This window comes from Lytechinus pictus, chromosome 9 (assembly GCF_037042905.1).
Source record: "Lytechinus pictus isolate F3 Inbred chromosome 9, Lp3.0, whole genome shotgun sequence".
NCBI classification, from domain to species: domain Eukaryota; kingdom Metazoa; phylum Echinodermata; class Echinoidea; order Temnopleuroida; family Toxopneustidae; genus Lytechinus; species Lytechinus pictus.
In genome coordinates this window covers 13593067-13614309 of record NC_087253.1, presented here as the reverse complement: position 1 = coordinate 13614309, position 21243 = coordinate 13593067, and the positions used below count along the sequence as shown (strand labels likewise).

The window sequence follows — 21243 nt, the reverse complement described above, 5'->3', positions numbered from 1 at the left end:
AATCGATATGTATCAATAGAAAATGCAATTACGTTCAATGTTTTGCTTGTCAGTTATATGTATATTATTATTGTATTTTCTGTATGTTCATGTGTTAATGAAAAAGTTGCAGAAACCAATAAATGAAATGAAATGAAAAAATAATTTGATTGTTAAATGCTAACTGCACGCAGACTTTAACAGGTATATCTTTCCATCAGTTCATTTCTGCTCGCGCTTTGCGTTTGTAGTAATTATTAAGTTGCATACACATTTTTTTTCAGGATAACAAACATTGCCCAGAATGTTCAAATTTTAGGAAAAAATACATAAAATTTCCAAAAAATGAGCTCGCGCTTCGCGCTCGCATCATATAAATAAAAATTATGATATTATATACGAATTTATAAGAATAAAGCTAAGAAGTGACTAATGAGGACTACCCCTTCAAAGAAACAAACACATATCATCTTCGAGCTGCCGATCGGGGAACTTGGCTGAAACAAATTTCCGCCCCCCCCCCTATTGGCGAAGGCTGGATCCGCCCCTGTGTCCCCCCTACCTTTTGGGAGAGATTTCCGCCCCTGACAATTAGTGAGAGCAATACCGTCTTACAAAGAGTTATAGTTGAACCAATCAGCCCTAAATATAAAAGTCCATCAAATGCCATAATTTTTCCTACATAAAATTTGTACAACAAAGAGAAGCAAACTGAATTGTCAAGATAATAATGAATGCATGAATATTCGTCGCATCTAGATTTTTCTTTGGAACAAACATGCATTTTAGAGGTTGACGTTGCTTGCTTTCCATAGATGTGGTTGATTTGGTCGATCGCTACTCTTTGTAAGACGTGACCCTGTACTCGTGCTCAGTGAGATATACGTGCATATTCCGGTGCATCTCTTTTCTTTTTGAATTATCAGGAGTGCATTTTCACCAACCCTAAAATAATGAAAAACAAAGGGCTTTGCATTCAGAAGCTGATTACTACAAGAAATTTCTGCAAAAATAACATTAAAATCTAGGTGATTGGACTAAAAATTATTGGCATCCTATAACCGGCATGGATCACGCGTAAAGTCATGTCAAAGACCATGCGTAAGACAATTTCAATCTATGTCTTTGCCACTGTCTTAAATTTATATTACTGTTTTGGTAAGATATGATAGACGATTTAAGTTTCCTGACGTATTATGTTTCTTGTTGTTTAGTAAATGTCAAAGGAAAAAATATGTTGATTTGACATTTTATAGTCATCTGTTTTTTTTTTAAAGATAAGGATGGACTAAACGAAGTGAACGTAGGGTCGTATCCGTGTACTGCTGTAACTCCTGCACCGATCACAACGACTTCCTCGCCTGCCGCAAACACGACAACATACTGTCCAGTTGTAGATATCTACACTACAACTTTGCCAACAACAACTGATGCCCCGTCAACGCTGCAAACTACAAAAGAAGTAACAACAACGATGACTACCACTTATCCTACGACTACAGCAGTTCAGACAACAGCAAACCCAACATCAACCTCAGTGATGACTACCTCCCCTACAACAGTTGCTCAGACAACTACAAAACCAGCAACAACCTTACTCGTTACCACAGACCTTACAACTCTACAGACGACCCATCCTCCTCTAACTACCCCTAAAACCACTAGTGCCTCTACAACAGATATGCAGACAACCACAAAGCCTACGACAAGTACACCTCCTACAACGACTTTTCACAGTTCGACTGACCCTACAACATACCCTTCAACAACCCTTCAGACAACAACTAATCCTACGACGAGCATTCCGACAACCCTTGGATTTACCACAACGGTTGAGACATCAAATGCCCTTACCTCAGCTCCACAGACTCCTTCTGACAGTTCTGATCCCCAAACAACAGCCACTCAGTCAAGCGCAGCGCCATCTACAGTACAAACTGTGACACCATTAGTGGAAACGGGCATCTTCACTGACATATTGGAGACTACGCAAGAAACATCATCCATCGAAACAAACGTCAATACATGCAACTCATCTGAAGGGGTTTTGAATTCGGAAGGTTAGATAATACGTCCACCTATCATGCCTATTCGTGTGACTCTAATCCGAAACTGTATATTTGTCTCTAATTTCCCGATTTGATGATAGATAAATCAAACAGACACTGTGCTAATCCTTCATAACATGCGCAGCAATGAAATGATGTCATTGGAAATAACTTTTTATAAACATGCAGTCGGTCGGGAGTCGGTTTCGTTGGTGTCAGTTTGATATTTGTCTTTTGTTTCCCAATGGTCTGATAAAACATCAAACATCCTTCTTGATATGCCTACAAACCCAAATTTGAAAATACCTTTACCTTATGCAAAATATGAAACTCCTCTTCTCAACACTTGACCGCCCATTGAAATAAGCATGTGAGTCTGCGGAACGGATTTTTTTTTTTTTTTTGGGGGGGGGGGGGTGACCATGACCCCATAGAAAGTGACAATCAGTTTGTAATTTCTGCGTTTTTGTTCACGCTTATTAAAGGGATGCTCCGGGCTGAAAATGTTTATAACTAAATACACAGAGTAAAATTCACAAAGCAAAATGCTGAAAATTTCATCAAAATCGGATAACAAATAACGAAGTTACTGAATTTTAAAGATTTTTTAAGATTTGCATTATTCCGGTAAAACAGTTCTAGGCATGTCTTCATGAATATTCATTAGGTGGGCTGATTATGTCACATCCCCATTTTCCTTTTTCTTATGTTATTACTTGAAATCATAATTGTTTCATTTTTTCATAAATGTGTAAATGATGTGTCTCCAGTAATATGAAATAAGTTGCAGCAAGAAAGAACTAATGCTTTTAATCACTTGTCAATCCAATTGTTTTACTTCTTGATAGGAAAATGTTTTCATAAACCTGATATAATATAAAACAATATAGTATAGTATAATATAATATAATATAATATAATATAATATAATATAATATAATATAATATAATATAATATAATATAATATGATATAATATGATATGATATCATATAATATAATATAATACAAAAGAACAAGTGGGGATATGACATCACCAGCCCATCTAATAAATATTCATGAAGACATGCCTAGAACTGTTTCCCCGGAATAATACAAATCTTTAGAATTCAATAACTTCGTTTATTTGTTATCCGATTCTAATCACATTTTCAGCATTTTGCTCTGTGAATTTTACTCTATCTATTGAGATATAAATATCTTCAGCCCGGAGCATCCCTTTAAGAAAAAGGTTTGTGTGTGTTGGGGGGGGGGGGGGGGGGTCGGGCTCAGCCCTCAGCCCCTGTGTAATATTAATAGTGAATTAAAAAAAATAATATAGTACAATAAATGAGACCACGAACAGGTCTGCATGATTTATTAGTAGTATTAGTATTTGGTTTGGGAGAGTTTCATTGTGGAATCTCATCAATTGAAAATAATAATTTGTCCATGTGTGTGTTTTTAAATTATTATTGCAGATTATATTGCTCTTATACCCAACGAAAAGGCAAACTTCACTCAGGATGTGATCTCCGATTTGATTTACTTCATGAACGAGGTAACCCTACCACACAAATCTTTAATTGAAGTAAGATATGAAGTATATAGGCCTATAGCAGACGACTTCTGTCTCGATTAAAATAGCTATTTTTAAATGATTTATGTTCGAAGTCTTCAATGTTTGAATCGAAGTCGTTAACATGTTTTTAATCTAAAAAAAAAAAAAGTGCGGGTGGTCACTAACCTCAGCTGAATTGTTTTATTTAAAACCTGCTGAGCTCTAGTACTGATACATAGGGATCAGTGCACTCCATTTTTTTTTATAGAAATTTCTATTAAATACGACGTAGATGGCGTCTTCCAGTATTAGCCAATTCTCACACCACCTTTAAAAATGATCTTCTTTGCAAAGACCCGGGACGAGGAGACGGTCTACTCTTACATGGAGACGGCCTGGCCTTCGCTGTTTGGTCCAAATTGCCAGCCCATCGCACCAATAAGGTCCAAGCCTACCCCTTTCATGATCGAAGTAATGGGCTCTACCTTAATGGAGCACCTTCTCAATGTTACGAACGAGACTCTAAATCTTGCGTTCTACGATGTCGGCATTGTCAGAGGTATGCAATTTTTCCTCTTTCTAACTCTTGTACGTGTAAGTTACCCAAATAATGAAATAATACTCAATGAAATCAATTATCATCGCTTTCAAATTTTGAAGACTCCTTTAGCCCTAAAATAAAAAGCTAGCATCGAAATTGCATGTCCATGCCAGTTTTATAAAGTTTTTAAAGCTCTAAGTGGTGTTATGAAAATATTAATTTGAATCTGACGAACATGATAAAGGAGCATCTTCATGTCATTAAAGCTCTTTCTGTCGGTGCAAGAACGCCTTTACGCAATGCACTTGTGCAGGCTGCTAAAGGTAAGGGTGTTTTTGCGCGCATGCGATGCGCTCAAGTGTGATGTTAAGGGCGTTCTTGCAACGATACGACGAACTGAAAGTGAAACTGAAATTGAAAATGATGCGTGCCATGTTGTTTGCTTAAACATTGTTCAACTATATCCTGAATTCCTCATGAAACTTTTCACTGGGCTTTTCACCAGAATTTCGCATGATTGTCAACCTTGCTGTTAATGACAGCGACGTCAACATGATGTTTGGCGAAAGAAGTGATACCTATGTGGAGATTCCTACGGCTGCTCTAAGAAATGGTGAGAATTATCAATAAAACTATGCAAAAGTTGTTTACAACTTGTTTCAAGAAATAGAGTGGCATTAAAAAGAACGCTTCGCAAGTTGTACTCACGACTGAATGATCTTATCCTGTCCTAAATGACATGTCACTGCAGTATATAGAATGTGATGGTAGAGAAGAATTCAATATTAGGAAACAAGAGAAGAATAGGAGGAGAAGGAGGAGGACGAGGAAGAACGCGAAGGAGGAGGAGAAGAAGAAGAAAAAGAAAAAGAAGAGGACGAATAAGAAGTAAAGAGAAAACTACTGAGAGTTGAAAATATAAAACCCCCCACATCATCTTCGTTAGATATGAACTTGTCAATGTATATATATAAATATTTATATATATATATATATATATATCTCACTAGGAGATATAATTATATATATATATATCTCACTAGGAGATATATATATATATATATTACGTAATATATATCTTACTAGGAGATATATATATCTCCTAGTGAGAGTCACAGCAACTTATTTTATATTAAATCTATATATGATTCATCGTCTCCCTCCGCTTGCATGCTCTCGACCATGTAATATTCACACTAACCTCGTAGTCACACTGACAAAACCAAACTTTTGATCCATCACGGATTTTACGTTATCACCAATGACGTAACATCGATAGGTTTGGAGTTGGTATGAACCCTCGAAATGCAAATGAGCAAATCTATTCCTTGATCACACTCCTCTCAGAGTTATAGTAGGGACCAATCTCTTTGGAGTGAACTGTAAATACTTAAAGAGTGCATTGTAGCTTCTACTGGAGTGAACTGTGCATTTTTTCAGACACTTTTTCTCCCAAAAGCGGTAAAATCCACTCTATAAAGATTCAAATCTCACTCGAAAATGAGTGAGACCGTCTCACTCCGAGAAGAGTGCGATTAGGGACCTGGGCCCCGTCTTACAAAGAGTTACGATTGATCCAATCAATCATAACTCCATGGAAATCATAATTTTTTTACAGGAAATTTGCATAATGTCCTTTGTAAACTAAGAAGAACACACCAAATTGTCAAGAAATCAATGAATCTACGGATATACATTCATACCTAGAATTTTTGGGAACAAACATGCATTTTATATGTTGACTTTGTTGGCTTTCCATAGTTGCGATTGATCAGATCAATCGCAACTCTTTGTAAGACTGGCCCCTGATTAGCTCTTTCGCATTAAGAGAGTAAGTGTAGTATTACTGTATAGCAAAAAGGCCCCCTTCACACCAACCACGCGAACGACACGGGATCCATATCGATCACACCCATAGCGTTATTTCGAATGGCATACAATCAATCAGTTTCGAGTCGGCTTCGTTTGTGTGGCTGTCCCATAAAGCAGGCACAGTTGAATTAATTCTAAGCTTACATATCTCTTTAATACAGGCGATTGCTGTAAAGCTTTGATGTTCATCCTATACAATGAACCACCTTTAGATGAGACGAAGAACCAGTGTGCGGACCTGTAAGTCTTTTCTTTTATCCGTAGCTAAATGATAAATTGAACTTCTTTCAACTGTTTAATGTTACCATGGTTACACTGTAAATTTCGGCATCCGTTCGTCTGGGAAGGCGATGGTGTAGCACTAGAGGTGTTACATGTAATAACACACATAGGTGTTGAACTAAAAAACTTAACACCATAGTGAAAAGACTTGTGTGGTCCTCTACACTGTAACAAAATATTGGGTGAAATTTTAATCAGCACGAGGGTAATGTGTCCAACCAATTTGGGGCTGTATTTTACCCAATGCGGGAAGCATATTGTCAAGAAAGGTTAAAACAATAAGCAGCAATTACTTTAGAATGGGCAAAATTATAATCACACTGGATAATAAAAATGCCCAAAAAGAATTACCCAATGATGGTGGGACACATAATTACCCTCATGGAGCATTTTTACCCTATAATTTTTAGAGTGTACACCATTCAAGACATTTTTTGTTGTGTAATTACCAAACGATTGTTAATATAAATAGCAGAGTCTATAGCGTATACCGTTTGATATTTCCTAGTTGACTCATCATTTTCTTACTTCAGTATTGAATTCAATCACAATTCCATCACTTTTTCTAAAATAAATCGCATTTTATGTTTGTACATTACTTTATATGCTCATTTTCATTTATATAGTTGAATGAAATCAGACAAGTACATGATGGCTTTGTATTATTATTTTTTCTTCTGGAAATAATTGAAATTTGAAATTAGGCGTGCAAAAATTGTTCTATTTTCCCCTCCTCCACATTCCTTCCCCCTCTCTCTCCCTCTCCTTTTCTCCCTCTCTACCCTCCTTCCCCTATCTCTCTCTCTCTCTCTTTATATCACCTCTTATCTCCAGTGATCAACAGGGTCAATGCGAGGGAAATGATATACTCATCGGAGATTTTATCACTTTAGAGATTTTCCCACCAAATCCCGACCCGTTTCCCGCCCCTGTTGTGTTTCATTTTACACCGGAACAAGTAGTAGTGAGTACACGTGGAATTTCTGCTCTTTATTTACATCGATAATTTTTTGTTTATTATTCTAATTAGCACATTGAGAAGCTTTTTTCCATGATATTCCTTTTTAAAAAGATGAAAATAAAGCAAGACCTTTAGTACTGCTATGTTATTTTGAATGCTCATTACAATTTAAAGGCACATTACCAGGATTCACGAGATTGCTGTTGCGAGAGTGATCACGAATTTCCTAGAAAGCTAGTGAACACTTTTTGCGAGAGTGATCACGAATTTCCTTGTTGACCATAGTAGATTGCGAGACAAATGAATACCCTCTAGCGATAATTGACATACTTTGCATGCAGCTGTCAATCATCAGCCAATCGCACAACACATGCACACACACAAGCACGATATGTTATACATTACAACGTCTTTGCACGGTACACATATGCCGAGCTGCTCTTGGCTACATGAGCGTTGGCCCAAACATTTGCTGACGTCACTTCAACCAGCAGAAGGAGGCGGAGTCAATTTGCGAACGGCAGCCGCGCCGAAGCATACGCGAACTGAGAGTTGTCAGAGTTCGGGCAATCAGTCTGTAAAAGTAACACACAAAGCAACGTTCGTCTCTATTGGAAGTAGGTGCCTTCCGCAGCTCGTACGTATTCCAACAGCGCCCTCCTAAATCCCCGGAACGTCTACCTTTAAATGCAGTAGCCACGCGGCCACTTTGGATAGCGTTGGATCAATATCCATGGACTAATATGATTCCTTATCTTGGTTTCATAATATAGATAAAAGATTAATTAAATTCGAACTATTTGGATCACAAGTTAAATCATAAGATGCTCCGGGCTGAAGATATTTATATCTCAATAGATAGAGTAAAATTCACAGAGCAAAATGCTGAAAATGTGATTAGAATCGGATAACAAATAAACAAAGTTGCCAAAATTGCCATTGGTTAATACGAGTAACAGATTTTTCATTTTAATGTTCTTTTTTTTTTGTCTGTTCTTTCCCCCTACAAAATCTATTTCAGGCATTCCCAAACGAGACTGTGTGTGTATGGCTGGACGAGGAAGCGATGTAAGTTGTTTGACAATTACAATAAATGTAATTGACATTGTGTCCATTACAAGGGCTTTTGACACATGTACGCTTTAAGTAATTTTATTCCATTCGTTTGCACAATATTTCACATAGTTTGTGACTCGTAACTTTATCTTGGAAGTTTTAAGAGTAGTATTAGAAATGTATTCGCTGTATAAAGTAAGATAATTGACATGGAAATGTTTTTTCGGTGACCCGGCTCGGTGGTATCACACTATCACTCAATATTAGGCCTACCATCATCGTAGTTGTCATCAGTAATCATTATCATCATCATCATCACCATCATAAGCATCACATCCCAACGTCGTCATTATTATCAATATCAGCATCATCATCAACATTAATATCACTATCATCATTATCACTATTAACATCACTATGATGATGATGATCATCATCATCTTCATCATGATCATGATCGTAATCATCATCCTCATCTTCATCACTACCACTACCAACATTGTCATCATCATCATCATCATAATTACCATCATCCTCATCATAATCATCACCATAATCAACACTATCAATATCATTTTCATCATCATCATCGTCATCATCATCATCACCATCATTATCACCACCATTATCATCACCGTCATTATGATCATTCCTCTCATATTTTTTCATACGTACTTAGTAACCATGACAACAACATCTGGAGAACGAGTGGGTGTGTCACCATCAACGGAACGGAATCCGGAACCAGATGCGAATGTGACCATCTGACTAGCTTTAGTATTCTTATGAAAGTCACCGAATATGAGGTAGGAACTTCAAACAAATGGGTGCAATTAAATAAGAAACTGAAGACCGACATTTATTAATGAATATGAATAAATCCAATGATGAATAATAGAAATCTGTCTCAACTTAGAAAACGAATTAGCATACTTGATTAGGATCCAACTTGACCGCGGGGTGAGTCCCCCCTACTCGATATCTGAATGTATTTTTATCATTCCTGACTGGAAATCTCACTTTATGAATATAATATTTCCAGCTTAAAGATTTTTCAAAACTTTAGAAATAGTAAGTATATATACTTACTGCATTTACCCATCTATCTATCTATCTATCTATCTATCTATCTATCTATCTATCTATCTATCTATCTATCTATCTATCTATCTATCTATCTATCTATCTATCTATCTATCTACCTACCTACCTACCTACCTACCTACCTACCTACCTATCTATCTATCTATCTATCTATCTATTTATCTACCTACCTACCTATCTATCTATCTATCTTTCTATCTACCTATCTATCCATCTATCTCTATGTATGTTTTTTATTAGTTAATGTTACACTCTAAAAACTGGAGTGCTAATTTAGCTCTTAAGGAGCGTGTATAGTGACTGCACTTCGGAGTGCTGATTTTCTCGTTCAAATTTGAACTAAAAAATCAGCACTCCGACGTGCAGTCACTATACACGCTCTTTAAGAGCTGAATTAGCACTCCAGTTTTTAGAGTGTACTTGTCTACGTATATTTATATGTTTATGCATGCTTAATTATAATTGTATGTATCTTTTTTAGGGATCCATTTGTCTAGTTTATTTCATCTATCTCGTAACCTGTTCTTTATTAATTCGTGACATTATTCCGTGATGGATTTAATTATTTATATGCATTCGTTGATTATCAATTCTATTTTCAGATACCAGAGATCCATGGAAAAGCATTATCTATCATCACCTTCATTGGCTGTGGTGTATCGATTGTGTGCGCAGTCCTCATTATTATTCTATTTCTTTGTTTCGGGTACGTAGATTAATTGGTATATTTCGAAAACTTTTTTTCTCTTATAGTTGATTATATCTCGTAAGATTTTAGTTTGGCACAATTCAATCAAGCCGACACTGTTTTGGGGGGTAAAATATTTTTTTCGCGGTAAAACATCGCATGTGGAATTAAAGAAATGTAGGCTTTTCGTCGTTATTCGATTGATTAATTCATAGCAAAAATAAGTTTGTTTGGTCAGACTTTGGAGACGACTCTGCGACACTGGTGAATCAATACAGCAGCTTCGCCTTGGACTCTAGACAATCGACATAGTTGCAATTTCTCGTCAACTCCGAAATATAGGATAAAACTGCTGTTCCGGTTCACAGGTGTTTGACAAAGACTTCCCAGTTGTGCATTGTTAATTGATGGGCATTTTCACTTCTTATACTGCGTTATTTAATTCATTCTGCGTCGCGAAGCGAAAACTCGCTGTTGTGTCAACAGCTCAAGAGGCACATGATGTGCAGAAGATGTTTAGATAAAAGTTGGCGAATGTACAACTTTGTTATCCATCTTTCTGGTTTGATGCATGCGCAGACGATCTCTTTTTATTGTCTATTCAAAATGCAATCGTACTAACATTACTGCCTTTTAAAAATATGTTTTATAACGATATTTTCTCCTTCTTTCCTTCTGATTTAAAAGATTGATGAAAGAAGAGAGGATTCTCCATACCATGTTACTTGTTGCTATTGCAGCGGGCCAGCTTACGTTTCTTGTTGGAATAGATCGAACAGAAAATAAGGTACAAAAAAAGAACACGAAAACAAAGATCATAAAGCTTACAATAACATATCTGACACTAAGAATAATGTTTTCTGATAATGAAGATAAACGGTTAGGATGTTTAGGTTGTCTAAAAATAAATATATTCTTTTAATGGTTAAGGCCTATTGCTCAACTGTGAATACACTGCAAATACATCGTGGGACACACTGAACACACTGTGAATACACTTTTGAACACAAAATAAACACACTGTGAACACTCTGTGAATACACTGTGAATACATTGTGAACACACTGTGAACACTCTGTGAATACTCTGTGAACACTCTGTGAACACACTGTGAACACACTGTGAACACACTGTGAACACTATCTGAATACACTGTGAACACACTGTGAACACACTGTGAACACACGGTGAACGCATTGTGAATACACTGTAAACACACTGTAAACACACTGTGAACACTCTGTGAATACACTGTGAACACACTGTGAATACACTGTGAACACACGGTGAACGCACTGTGAATACACTGTGAACACACTGTGAACACTCTCTGAATGCAATGTGAACACACTGTGAACGCTCTCTGAATACACTGTTTACATACTGTGAATACACTGTGAACACACGGTGAACGCACTGTGAATACACTGTGAACACACGGTGAACGCACTGTGAATACACTGTGAACACACTGTGAACATACATTGAAGACACTGTGAACACACTATAAAGAAACTGTAAGTATTCTGTGATCACACTGGGGGACACTGACTTTTTTCCTGTAGGTTTCCTTCCTTTTTATAAATATTTTTCTCTGATATATGCCGAATATCTCGAATCATAATTCCCTTCATCTATCCAATCAACTGAATCCTCACATTATCATATTTTCTTAATTTTCATTCATCTGTCCTCAGGTGGGATGCAAAGTGGTTGCCATAGTGATTCAATATTTCATGACAGCGAGCTTCTCATGGATGTTGATCGAATCAGTCTATCTTTACCGTCACGTGGTACTTGTCTTTTCATCACGTGTTAATATTAGCTATTACGTCATTGCTGGATGGGGTAAGTCAAAAGAAATATCTTTATCCATGTTTCACCTATTTATTTATCGATTTATTTTTTGTTCAGTTTATTTGTTTATTTATTCCTTTTTCGTGTTTATATCAATTCGTTCATTTTTTTTAGAATTCATTTGTGTATGATTTCATTTATTAATATTTTTTCTATTTATTCATTTATTCATCAATACACTTATTCATTTATCATTGATTCGTTGATTGATTCATTCATTCACCCATTCATTGATTCAATCAATGAAATGAACATTCATTCATGCATTCATTCATTTAACAATTATTCATTCATTCATCCATTAAAATAATTCATTCATTCATTCTCATTCATTCATTCATTTGATCATATATAATTTCTCACATTTTCATTCACGTAAGCAGTAATGTTTACTCATTTGGCTATATTCTAGTGCTCTAAACTGATGTTCATTATACATATATGATATGCATGTGTGGGCCCTATATTGTGGGCAATGGGAATTGTGCGATAGTATATGAGTGAGGATGGGTGTGTGTGTGTTTATGGGTTTAATGTTTAGGGACTTTTAATTCGACTTTTAATAATCTAAAATAAAGCTTTATAAAGAATTTAGTGTATAAACCTAAATCTGTATTTTTAATTGATTGAATGATTATCTTTTGTCGTTGCATTCCCTTTCTCACACGTGTCAACAGGTGTGCCGGTTGTTCTTGTAGTCATTTCGCTAGGCATTTCCTTTGACCACATACCAAGTGAAAACTTGTGAGTACAGTTACGTTTTCTAGCCTTTCGAACTGACCAACATCCTCATTGCGTTATGAGTTGCTGGTCTTAGAATATAAATTAGCATACAATTTCATTTTGGTAGAGAAACTAAATTGTTCTTGAGAGGAAATGGACCCGTTTTGCTACTTGGTAACATAATTATTGCGGCATGAATGTATTGACTATAAAATTATTGTGTTATAATAATTCTAGTGGGTCTATTATTACAAGACTTCACTGCTAAGACTATTGCCTCACGTGTAATCCACCCTGCCAGATTGATGACTTCAAGGTATATGTATGACTATTAAGACTGCTGATTCGTATGACCTTCAATACGTATTTAATAGGGAACTTTCGGAAAGACAACAGAAGTGCCAAACAGTCGATGAAAATGTGCAATCTACTGATCCTTTCGTATTTGTTATTGGGCTTATGATATACGACGGTATCTTGTGGGATGGCGTTGAATTCAAGTGCAATGAAAATCCACTTGAGCATGGCGGAATAACAACGCCCTAACATTCACTACCAATTCAGAGCAGGGAAATGTTTGTGACATAAGAGGTATACACCGACGAACGTAGAGGGCGTCAACAAAGTTTTAACGCCCTCTGCGTTCGTTAGAATACACTTCGGCTGTCTGAATACTGTCAAGAAAAACAGGTACGCAGAGTGCCGTAGCGTTCCCATGTTCAGTTAGATTTATATTGTTCTCTTATATAGCTGCCACCGGAAAACAGCTCTGGAATTGTACATTTTACAAGGGGTGATTTACTTACAACGATACGCACTGGCACGCACAAGTGGAGAGAAATTTAGTGTCGGGTTGGGATTCGATCCCCGAAACTCGCAATTTCTAGACACTCTATCACACCACACCTCTTTTTACACTTAAACACTATATCATGTCCCATTCTTATTTGCAGTTGTTGGCTATCGACGGCGGGAGGGGCCATCTATGCATTCGTTGGACCTGCATTGGCCGTTATTGTTGTAAGTACTGATGACAAGTGTGTTGAATGATGATTGAATAGTCATGGTGTGACAGAGCCTTTTCTTCTTCAAAATATATCTATATTCGTCTTTTGTAAGATACATGTATTACATTGACCATCTACTGCTGTGTTTCACTTTTCTGATATGAAACAGATCAACACCATTCTGTTGGGCATCGTTCTTCGAGAAATCAGAAGAATCATCGATCGGGATATAACAAAAATTGAGGTGTCTAAAGCAAAGTAAGTACTAATTTATGTCGGTTTATCAATACGATTGTCGTCGTCGTCCTCCGCGTCGTCATCATCACCATCGAGACCCTTGATCAACTGAAGTATATAATAGTCCTACACAATAATCGTTACAATAATCACCATCACCATCACTATCGCCATCATTATCACTATCATCATCATCATCAACATCATCATCATCATAATCACAATCGATCAATTGCAGTATAATAAGCCTACTTATTTATCGTAAATATAATCATCGTCACCGTCACCATCATAATTATCGTCATCATCATCACCATCGACAACCTTGATCAACTGCAGTATAATCGGCCAACTCATTTATCGTAAATATAGTCATCATCTCCTTCCTCATCATCATCATCATCAACACCATCATCATCATAATCATCACCATCATCATAATCTTCGTCACTTTCACCAGCACCACCACCAGCACCAGCACCATCATCATCATCATCACATCTTAATCACTCATCAACAGTGGCGGACCGTGACCCGGAGGAGACAAAGCATTGGAGGGGCACCGTTGTTCACAAACAATACAGTGCCCCTCCAATCATTGTCTTCTCTGGGTCACGGTCCACCACTGCTCATCAACATTCGTCATCATATTTTCATCCAACCGGAAGTAACATATCTTTTGATTTCAACCATGCAATCTAGAACCACTGCGAAAACCCTCCTTGTGTTCATACCTGTTATGGGGGTGCCCTGGGTGTTTGGAGTTCTGGCTATCAACGGAGACACCCTCATATTCGACTATCTCTTCACAGCATTGACGAGTTTCCAGGTGAGCAATTAGAAAGCCGGGATAGAAAGAGTTGTAAGCAATCGCAACTCTTAAAAATCATTCATAATTTCATCTTGTTTCATTTTGCGTTTAATCTTAATTCTTTTTGCTATGGGACTCACAAGAATTCACAGTTTACCGAAATTGTACTTCTTGTTGCTTTAAAACTAAAAGCCCTTGTGATTGTTGTTTAAATATTTCGTACAACTTAGTGATGAAAATGAGAAAATTGAACCTCACTGTGTATTTAAGGTCTTATACCCTTCATCTTTCCATAGTTAGCCATGCACAAGTTTAAACCAAATTTATAATGTCGTGGTTCGCAATATGGGGCCAACTTCTTTTTGCAACAAACACTACATAATATTCTGTTGTCTTTCAATTAGTTTCGGTAGATTTCGAAACTTTCATATGAATATATATATATCAAATATCTTTCCAGGGCCTGATGATATTCCTGATCCACACTGTTGGAAATAGAGAGGTAAGGATCAATATAAATTATTTCCAAATAAATTTTCATCTTTACCGGATTTTTTTTTTTTAAGTGACTGCGGTTACATTTACCGATATATATTTTTTTCATTCAAACCGCCCCTCATTTAATTTCACTTATAAAGAAACATAATGGTAAATTTTCTTCCATTTTCCTCTAAATTCAGTTTCGCTCCAAGGTTTCTCGAAAGAGACGTAAAGTTGATCCATTCTCAAACAGCAGAGGGCGCACTAATCCTTCAAGCAGCGGTGCCACCTCAACAACCACGATTCCCATGAAATGAGAGCTACAAATCCAGTTCAATGCTACAGTTACACAAACGAAACCGACTCCAAACCGACCGATGGTATGTCATTGGAAATAACGTAATAAATTTGAACGGTCTGGAGTCGGTTTCGTTGGTGTGACTGTAACCGAAACCGATTCCAAACCGACCGACGGTATGTCATTGGAAATAACGTAATAACTTTGAACGGTCTGGAGTCGGTTGGTGTGACTGTAACCGAATCATGGGCGGAAATCCCAGGGGGGACAGGGGGGACGTGTCCCCCCTACTCAAAATAGTAGGGGGGACACAATATCAAATGTCCCCCCTACTATTTTTGGTATTTTATGATGGTAAGAAATACATCATTCTAAATCGAAATAAAACATGTATTTTGGGACGAGATGATCTTACTTTGGCGATGATAACCTTTTCTTTTGCTTGTCAAATTTTCCCGCCCCTTGCCCCCATAGGCGGATCCAGGGGGCCGAGGGGCCCGCCCTCCCCCCCCCCCCCCTCTTGGCGGAGCAAAAAAGAAAAAAAGGGAAAAGAGAGAAGAAAAAGAAGAGGACGACGAGTGCATAAAATAAGATGAGGGGAAGACTTGGACAATAAAAATAATCTTTCGTGCCACTATATAAAATTTTCGCTCGCGCTTCGCGCTCGCATTGCCTGTTAGATGATTTACATATCTTGTTCAATATGGAGTTCGAATATCAAGTTTGGAAGTCAAAATACAAAACATATTTCACCTCAGAAATCGAACTTTCATTATTTTGTGTTATTTACAAATTAGTTTTTAAAAAGTGCTCTGTAAAAATGTCAGTTTTATGGTCTGAATGTTAACATTTGCTGCTTGCGCTGCGCGCTCTCAAATTTTGATTTATCAGGTACCTATTATTTTCGTGTATTCCATAAAGTGTTCAAAATATCCCTTTTCAGGTCTGACTGTCAAGACGTATCAGCTAGCGCGCTGCACCTTCGCATTTTGATTGACGAGTTATATAAATGTTTTAATATTGATTATACAACAAACTACTTAACATCCCCTTTTCATGACAGTTTATCAAAAATTTTAGCTCGCGATTTGCGCTCGCATTAATGGTTAAATAATATTAACTGATGCATCCTATTCATAATCACAAAAGTGAAATGTCCAGTTTTTATGCCATGATATCATCAGATTTTGCGCCCTCATTAGGCATTAATAAATATGATATTGATTTAATAATTAAATTGTCCCTTTTGTTTCATCTCGCGCTTAGCAAGAGGAATAGGAAGATATACATCATTTTCATATGATGACATGTCGTAAGGATGTCCCGGTCCTATGTCAAAACTCAAAGTAAAAATAATATCAGCTCTTTTTTAAGTGTGATCCATATCCACCTTACAATTTTTCTACAAAGTGCTTGCAATATAAAGCTGAAATTGACTCTTTTTTTCAGATCGGAATATCAAAGTTTCATGATTTTCATGATGAAAGTTGTATTTAGAATGCCTAGATTCTAGGTCTAAATATGAAACACGCTCGCGCATGTTTATTCAGATACTCAACTTGTTCTCTAATTTAAATCATTATCCAGTTTCAGATCACATATCAAAAATTTTCTGCTCACGCTTTGTGCTCGCATTATTAATGTAGAAAGACCCCATATTACTCATCCTTTTGATGATTTACAAAACATGAACAGAATGGCCCATTTTTAGGTCTAAATCTCAAAAAAAAATTCTGCTCGCGCTTCGCGCTCGCATCAATCGTTAAATTATATAGCTATCCTGTTCACGATTACAAAAACTGATTAAAATTTTCCATTCTTACTTTAGAAAGTTCAAAAATTTTCAGCTCGCGCTTCGCGCTCGCATATTTTGATTATTGAAATATGTAACGCCTTGATGGCTAAGTGCAAGAAGTCCTTAACAGGTACCTTTTCAACAGGTACCAGTTCAAAACGTATATAAAAAAATTTCTGCTCGCGCTTTGCGCTCGCATTATTAATACTCATCCTTTTCAGGATTTACAAAATATGAATAGAGCGTCTCTTTCAGTAAATATTATAGGACTAAATCTCAAAATTTTCGGCTCGCGCTTCGCGCTCGCATTAATTGTTTAATAATTATATACCTATTCTGCTTGAGTTACCAAAAAGGGCTTAGAATTTCCATTCTTTAAGTGAAAATGTCTTTAAAAAATCAGCTCGCGCTTCGCGCTCGCATTATTTGATTGTTAAATGCTACTTTAACAGGTAGCCTATCTTTTCCATGCATCAGTTCATTTCTGCTCGCGATTTGCGTTCGTAGTAATTATTAAGTTGCATACACATCTTTTTCAGGATAACAAACATTGCCCAGAATCAGTTCAAATTTTAGGAAAAAATACATAAAATTTCTAAAAAGATTAGCTCGCGCTTCGCGCTCGCATCATATAAATAAGCATTATGATATTATATATCAATTTATAAGAATAAAGCTAAGGAGTGACTAATTAGGACTACCCCTTAAAAGAAACAAACAAAAATCATCTTCGAGCTGCCGATCGGGGAAAATATGGCTGAAACAAATTTCCGCCCCCCCCCCTAATGGCGAAGGCTCGATCCGCCCCTGTGTCCCCCCTACCTTTTGGGAGAGATTTCCGCCCCTGAACCGAATCCGACTCCAAACCGACCGATTAGATGGTGTATATTTCGAAGTAGCTTTGATCGGTCTGGAGACGGTTTCACCAATTAGACTGCAGCATTGTATATTAAATAACCCCGCCAAACGAAGCTTCAAGGGGGTGTATATGAAACTGCGTACGTTTTGGGCGGTCGGTCGACCCGTTGCAAATCTTGCGCTTCGAACTACTTCTCTAATTTGTAACCTATTGTCATGAAATTTGGAATACACATTGGTCTTGGGGGTAAAGTGTGTGTTGGGAACTTTGCTGCCATGGTTACGGTATATTACGGCAAAAATTAGGTAAAAATCTTGTGGTTCGAATTATTTCAGTTTTCAACCACTTCTCATGAAATTTGGCCACACATTGGTCATGAGGTAAAGATGTATAAAAAAACACACACATTTTTGGCATATGTCGGAAATCGTATTGCCATGGTAACAACATATTATATGGCGAAAATCGAAAATTAGCTTAAATTGCTGTTCAAACTCCTTCATCACTTTTTAACCAATTTTCCTGAAATTGACCACATTACAGGTCTTGAGCTAAAACTACAGACACATTTGTTTGCATTTGTCAGACATTTTGTTGCCATGAATATGACCAAAACCCAGGAAAACTTATTGTGGATCAAACTACTTCCCCAGGTTTTGGCCAGTGCTCATGGTAACGGCACTAGGATATATTTCTAGTTTGAATCTTTTTATGCAGAAACCAATTTAAAAAAAATCGTTTCATCAATTGGCCGAGGTTTATAGGATTATCAATGAAGCAGGCCTATATGTAGTGCACAGCAAAAACTCCGGTGTTGATTTAACACAGGCCCGGAATCTATCAATGTCCACACCAGAGAAGTATTAAAACAACACCAGTTTGGAATCAAACCGATGCTGTTTTGATACTAATTGGTGTTGTATAAACACCAATCTGGTGTTAGACCAAAACGAAACTGGTGTTGTTTAACACTTCTCTGGTGGACATATATAGATTCCGGGCTGGTGTTAAATCAACGCCAGAGTTTTTGCAGTGTGGAAAAATACCAAATTGCCATTTGGCCTACACCCACTTTGTCTACTTTCCATGCAGCATAATCCAATTTGTCTACAACCCGTTTGGTCTAATTGCCACTTAACCCATTTACCATACCCTCCTATTCCAAATTAAGCTATACCCATTTTCTGTGTAACCCACGTGGTCCATGCATGGACCTACTACAATTGCTCATGCGATATATGCACTGTTTAGAATAAAGTTTCTTTTTATAGAGTGTGAATTAAAATGGAAGAGGACCAAGTACAAATAAGACCATCTGGGAATGAGAAATAGCCCAAGTGTATATCATTAGACCATGTGTTGGTTGGCTAAGTGGCATTTAGACTAAGTTGTTTATTATGAGTGGGTTCATCTGTATTAGATGATGTAGATGTAGATGTGTTGTGGCTCAGTGGATAAGTCTTCGGACTTTGAACCCCAAGGTCCGGGGTTAAAATCCCACCGCAGCACTAGCGTCGTTTGGCAAGGCGTTTATCTACATTTGCCACTATCGACCCAGGTGTAGTAAATGGGTACCCGGTAGGAAGGAATTCCTTGAATGCTCGATGCGCCCGATCAGGGTAGCCGTGCTAAAGCCGGGGTAATAGTATGCAGCGCTTAGAAACATTTGTATTAAGCGCTATATAAATGTTGCATATTATTATTATTATTATTATAATATAATAATAATTATTTCCTTGACTCTAAGTTCAATATACAATGTATATTTTAATGTTATTTAATCATTTATAAATCAAAACTATTATTATTGTATTGGTATGCCTAGGCTTAGCCGTAGTGTGAGTCGCAATGTGATCTGAACAGTTTGTTTGCAAAAGGGGTTAGATCCACTTTAGAACCATTTCGAGAAAATCATGTTGGGCGAAACTAAATTGTCATGATACCCTACCATGTGAAAATAAAATTGGGTATAAAAGAGATCTACCTGTCTTCATATTTTTTTCTTCTTCAAAATTTTTTGTGTGTGGATCTAGCCCATTTTGCAAACAAACTGAAATGGATCTAACCACTTTTGAAAAAAAGTGATTTTTCTTTGCCATCTTTGTTCACTTTTTAATGGGAATTTCAATTTTTTTTGGTATGATAATCATCTTATAGAGCTACTAAAAATCTATTCATTCAAACAAAATAAAATCAAATTTGATGAAAAATTGATCTAACCCATTTTGCAAATTAGCTTCTCATTTGTACGTCAGTGGTTTTAGCCTGTGCATGACAATAATAAAAAATAAATTCAGTTCATTTGCAGCTTACATATCGTTGACACGACATTTGCTCCGGCGACAATTGCTCTGGGCTTGATTTTGTTTAAGATAGAGTTGCAACATGTGCAATAGGGTTTTATGTAAGGTTTAGGGTTAGGTTAAGGATAGGGCATATTGTTAAATGCAGGGTTGAAGTTGGGCGTTTCATTAGTGTGTGGAATATACAGAGGGGGGCGTTTGTTGGGTGTAGGTGTTAGGTAAAAAGAATGTGCATTTGGAGTGTGGGTTTGTGGGTGTGTGTGTTTGAGGAATATATTTTTGTTTGGGCTTTGGGGTGTGTGGGGTGCATGTGTTTTGGGTGCGGGTGTGTGTGGATAGTATATGCGTTGGGAGTGTTAGTGTGTGTGGGGGTGTATGTATATTGGGGAATGCATGTTTTTGTATTTTGGGTGCGGTTGTTGTGTGTGTGTGTGGGGGGGGGGGTGTTGGTGGAATGTATGTTTTACCAATACTTGTTAAGGGTAGGGTTTCACACGCCAATACTTGTTAAGGGGCGCATTTTCAGAATATGGAAATTACGTGTTTAGGGTGCTTTTCGAGACCCCATGGTCGCGCATGGTATCCACTCGTGAATGGAAGTGGCCCCCCGGGGTATGTTTATGTGGAGGTGTGTGTGGTGGGTGTAGTTGTTGGGGTATGCATGTTTTTGGGGATGTGAGGTCGGATTTAGGGGTTGGGGGAAACACATGTGTGTTTGGGTTGTGGGGTGAGGGTGTTTATGTGGTAGGGTGTGCCGGGGGTGTGTGGAGTGTATGTGTGGGAGTGTGCGTGGGTATGCGATG

The 21243-nt window shown here is 37.2% G+C and overlaps 1 protein-coding gene across 1 annotated transcript in view; it reads left to right on the top strand.

The window, feature by feature from the left end:
* Nucleotides 1-20351, top strand: part of LOC129267713 (adhesion G protein-coupled receptor L3-like) — a 34850-nt gene extending 14499 nt beyond the window's left edge. The window contains exons 7-23 of the mRNA XM_064104731.1: nucleotides 1257-2039; nucleotides 3487-3566; nucleotides 3921-4125; nucleotides 4613-4720; nucleotides 6141-6219; nucleotides 7096-7225; nucleotides 8244-8290; nucleotides 8958-9084; nucleotides 9985-10088; nucleotides 10758-10857; nucleotides 11768-11918; nucleotides 12605-12671; nucleotides 13604-13670; nucleotides 13827-13915; nucleotides 14597-14723; nucleotides 15166-15207; nucleotides 15386-20351. Of these exons, the coding sequence (XP_063960801.1) occupies nucleotides 1257-2039; nucleotides 3487-3566; nucleotides 3921-4125; nucleotides 4613-4720; nucleotides 6141-6219; nucleotides 7096-7225; nucleotides 8244-8290; nucleotides 8958-9084; nucleotides 9985-10088; nucleotides 10758-10857; nucleotides 11768-11918; nucleotides 12605-12671; nucleotides 13604-13670; nucleotides 13827-13915; nucleotides 14597-14723; nucleotides 15166-15207; nucleotides 15386-15502 (2423 nt within the window). The 3' untranslated portion in view covers nucleotides 15503-20351. The remainder of the gene's footprint in view (nucleotides 1-1256; nucleotides 2040-3486; nucleotides 3567-3920; nucleotides 4126-4612; nucleotides 4721-6140; nucleotides 6220-7095; nucleotides 7226-8243; nucleotides 8291-8957; nucleotides 9085-9984; nucleotides 10089-10757; nucleotides 10858-11767; nucleotides 11919-12604; nucleotides 12672-13603; nucleotides 13671-13826; nucleotides 13916-14596; nucleotides 14724-15165; nucleotides 15208-15385) is intronic.
* The last annotated feature ends 892 nt before the right edge of the window (nucleotides 20352-21243 follow it).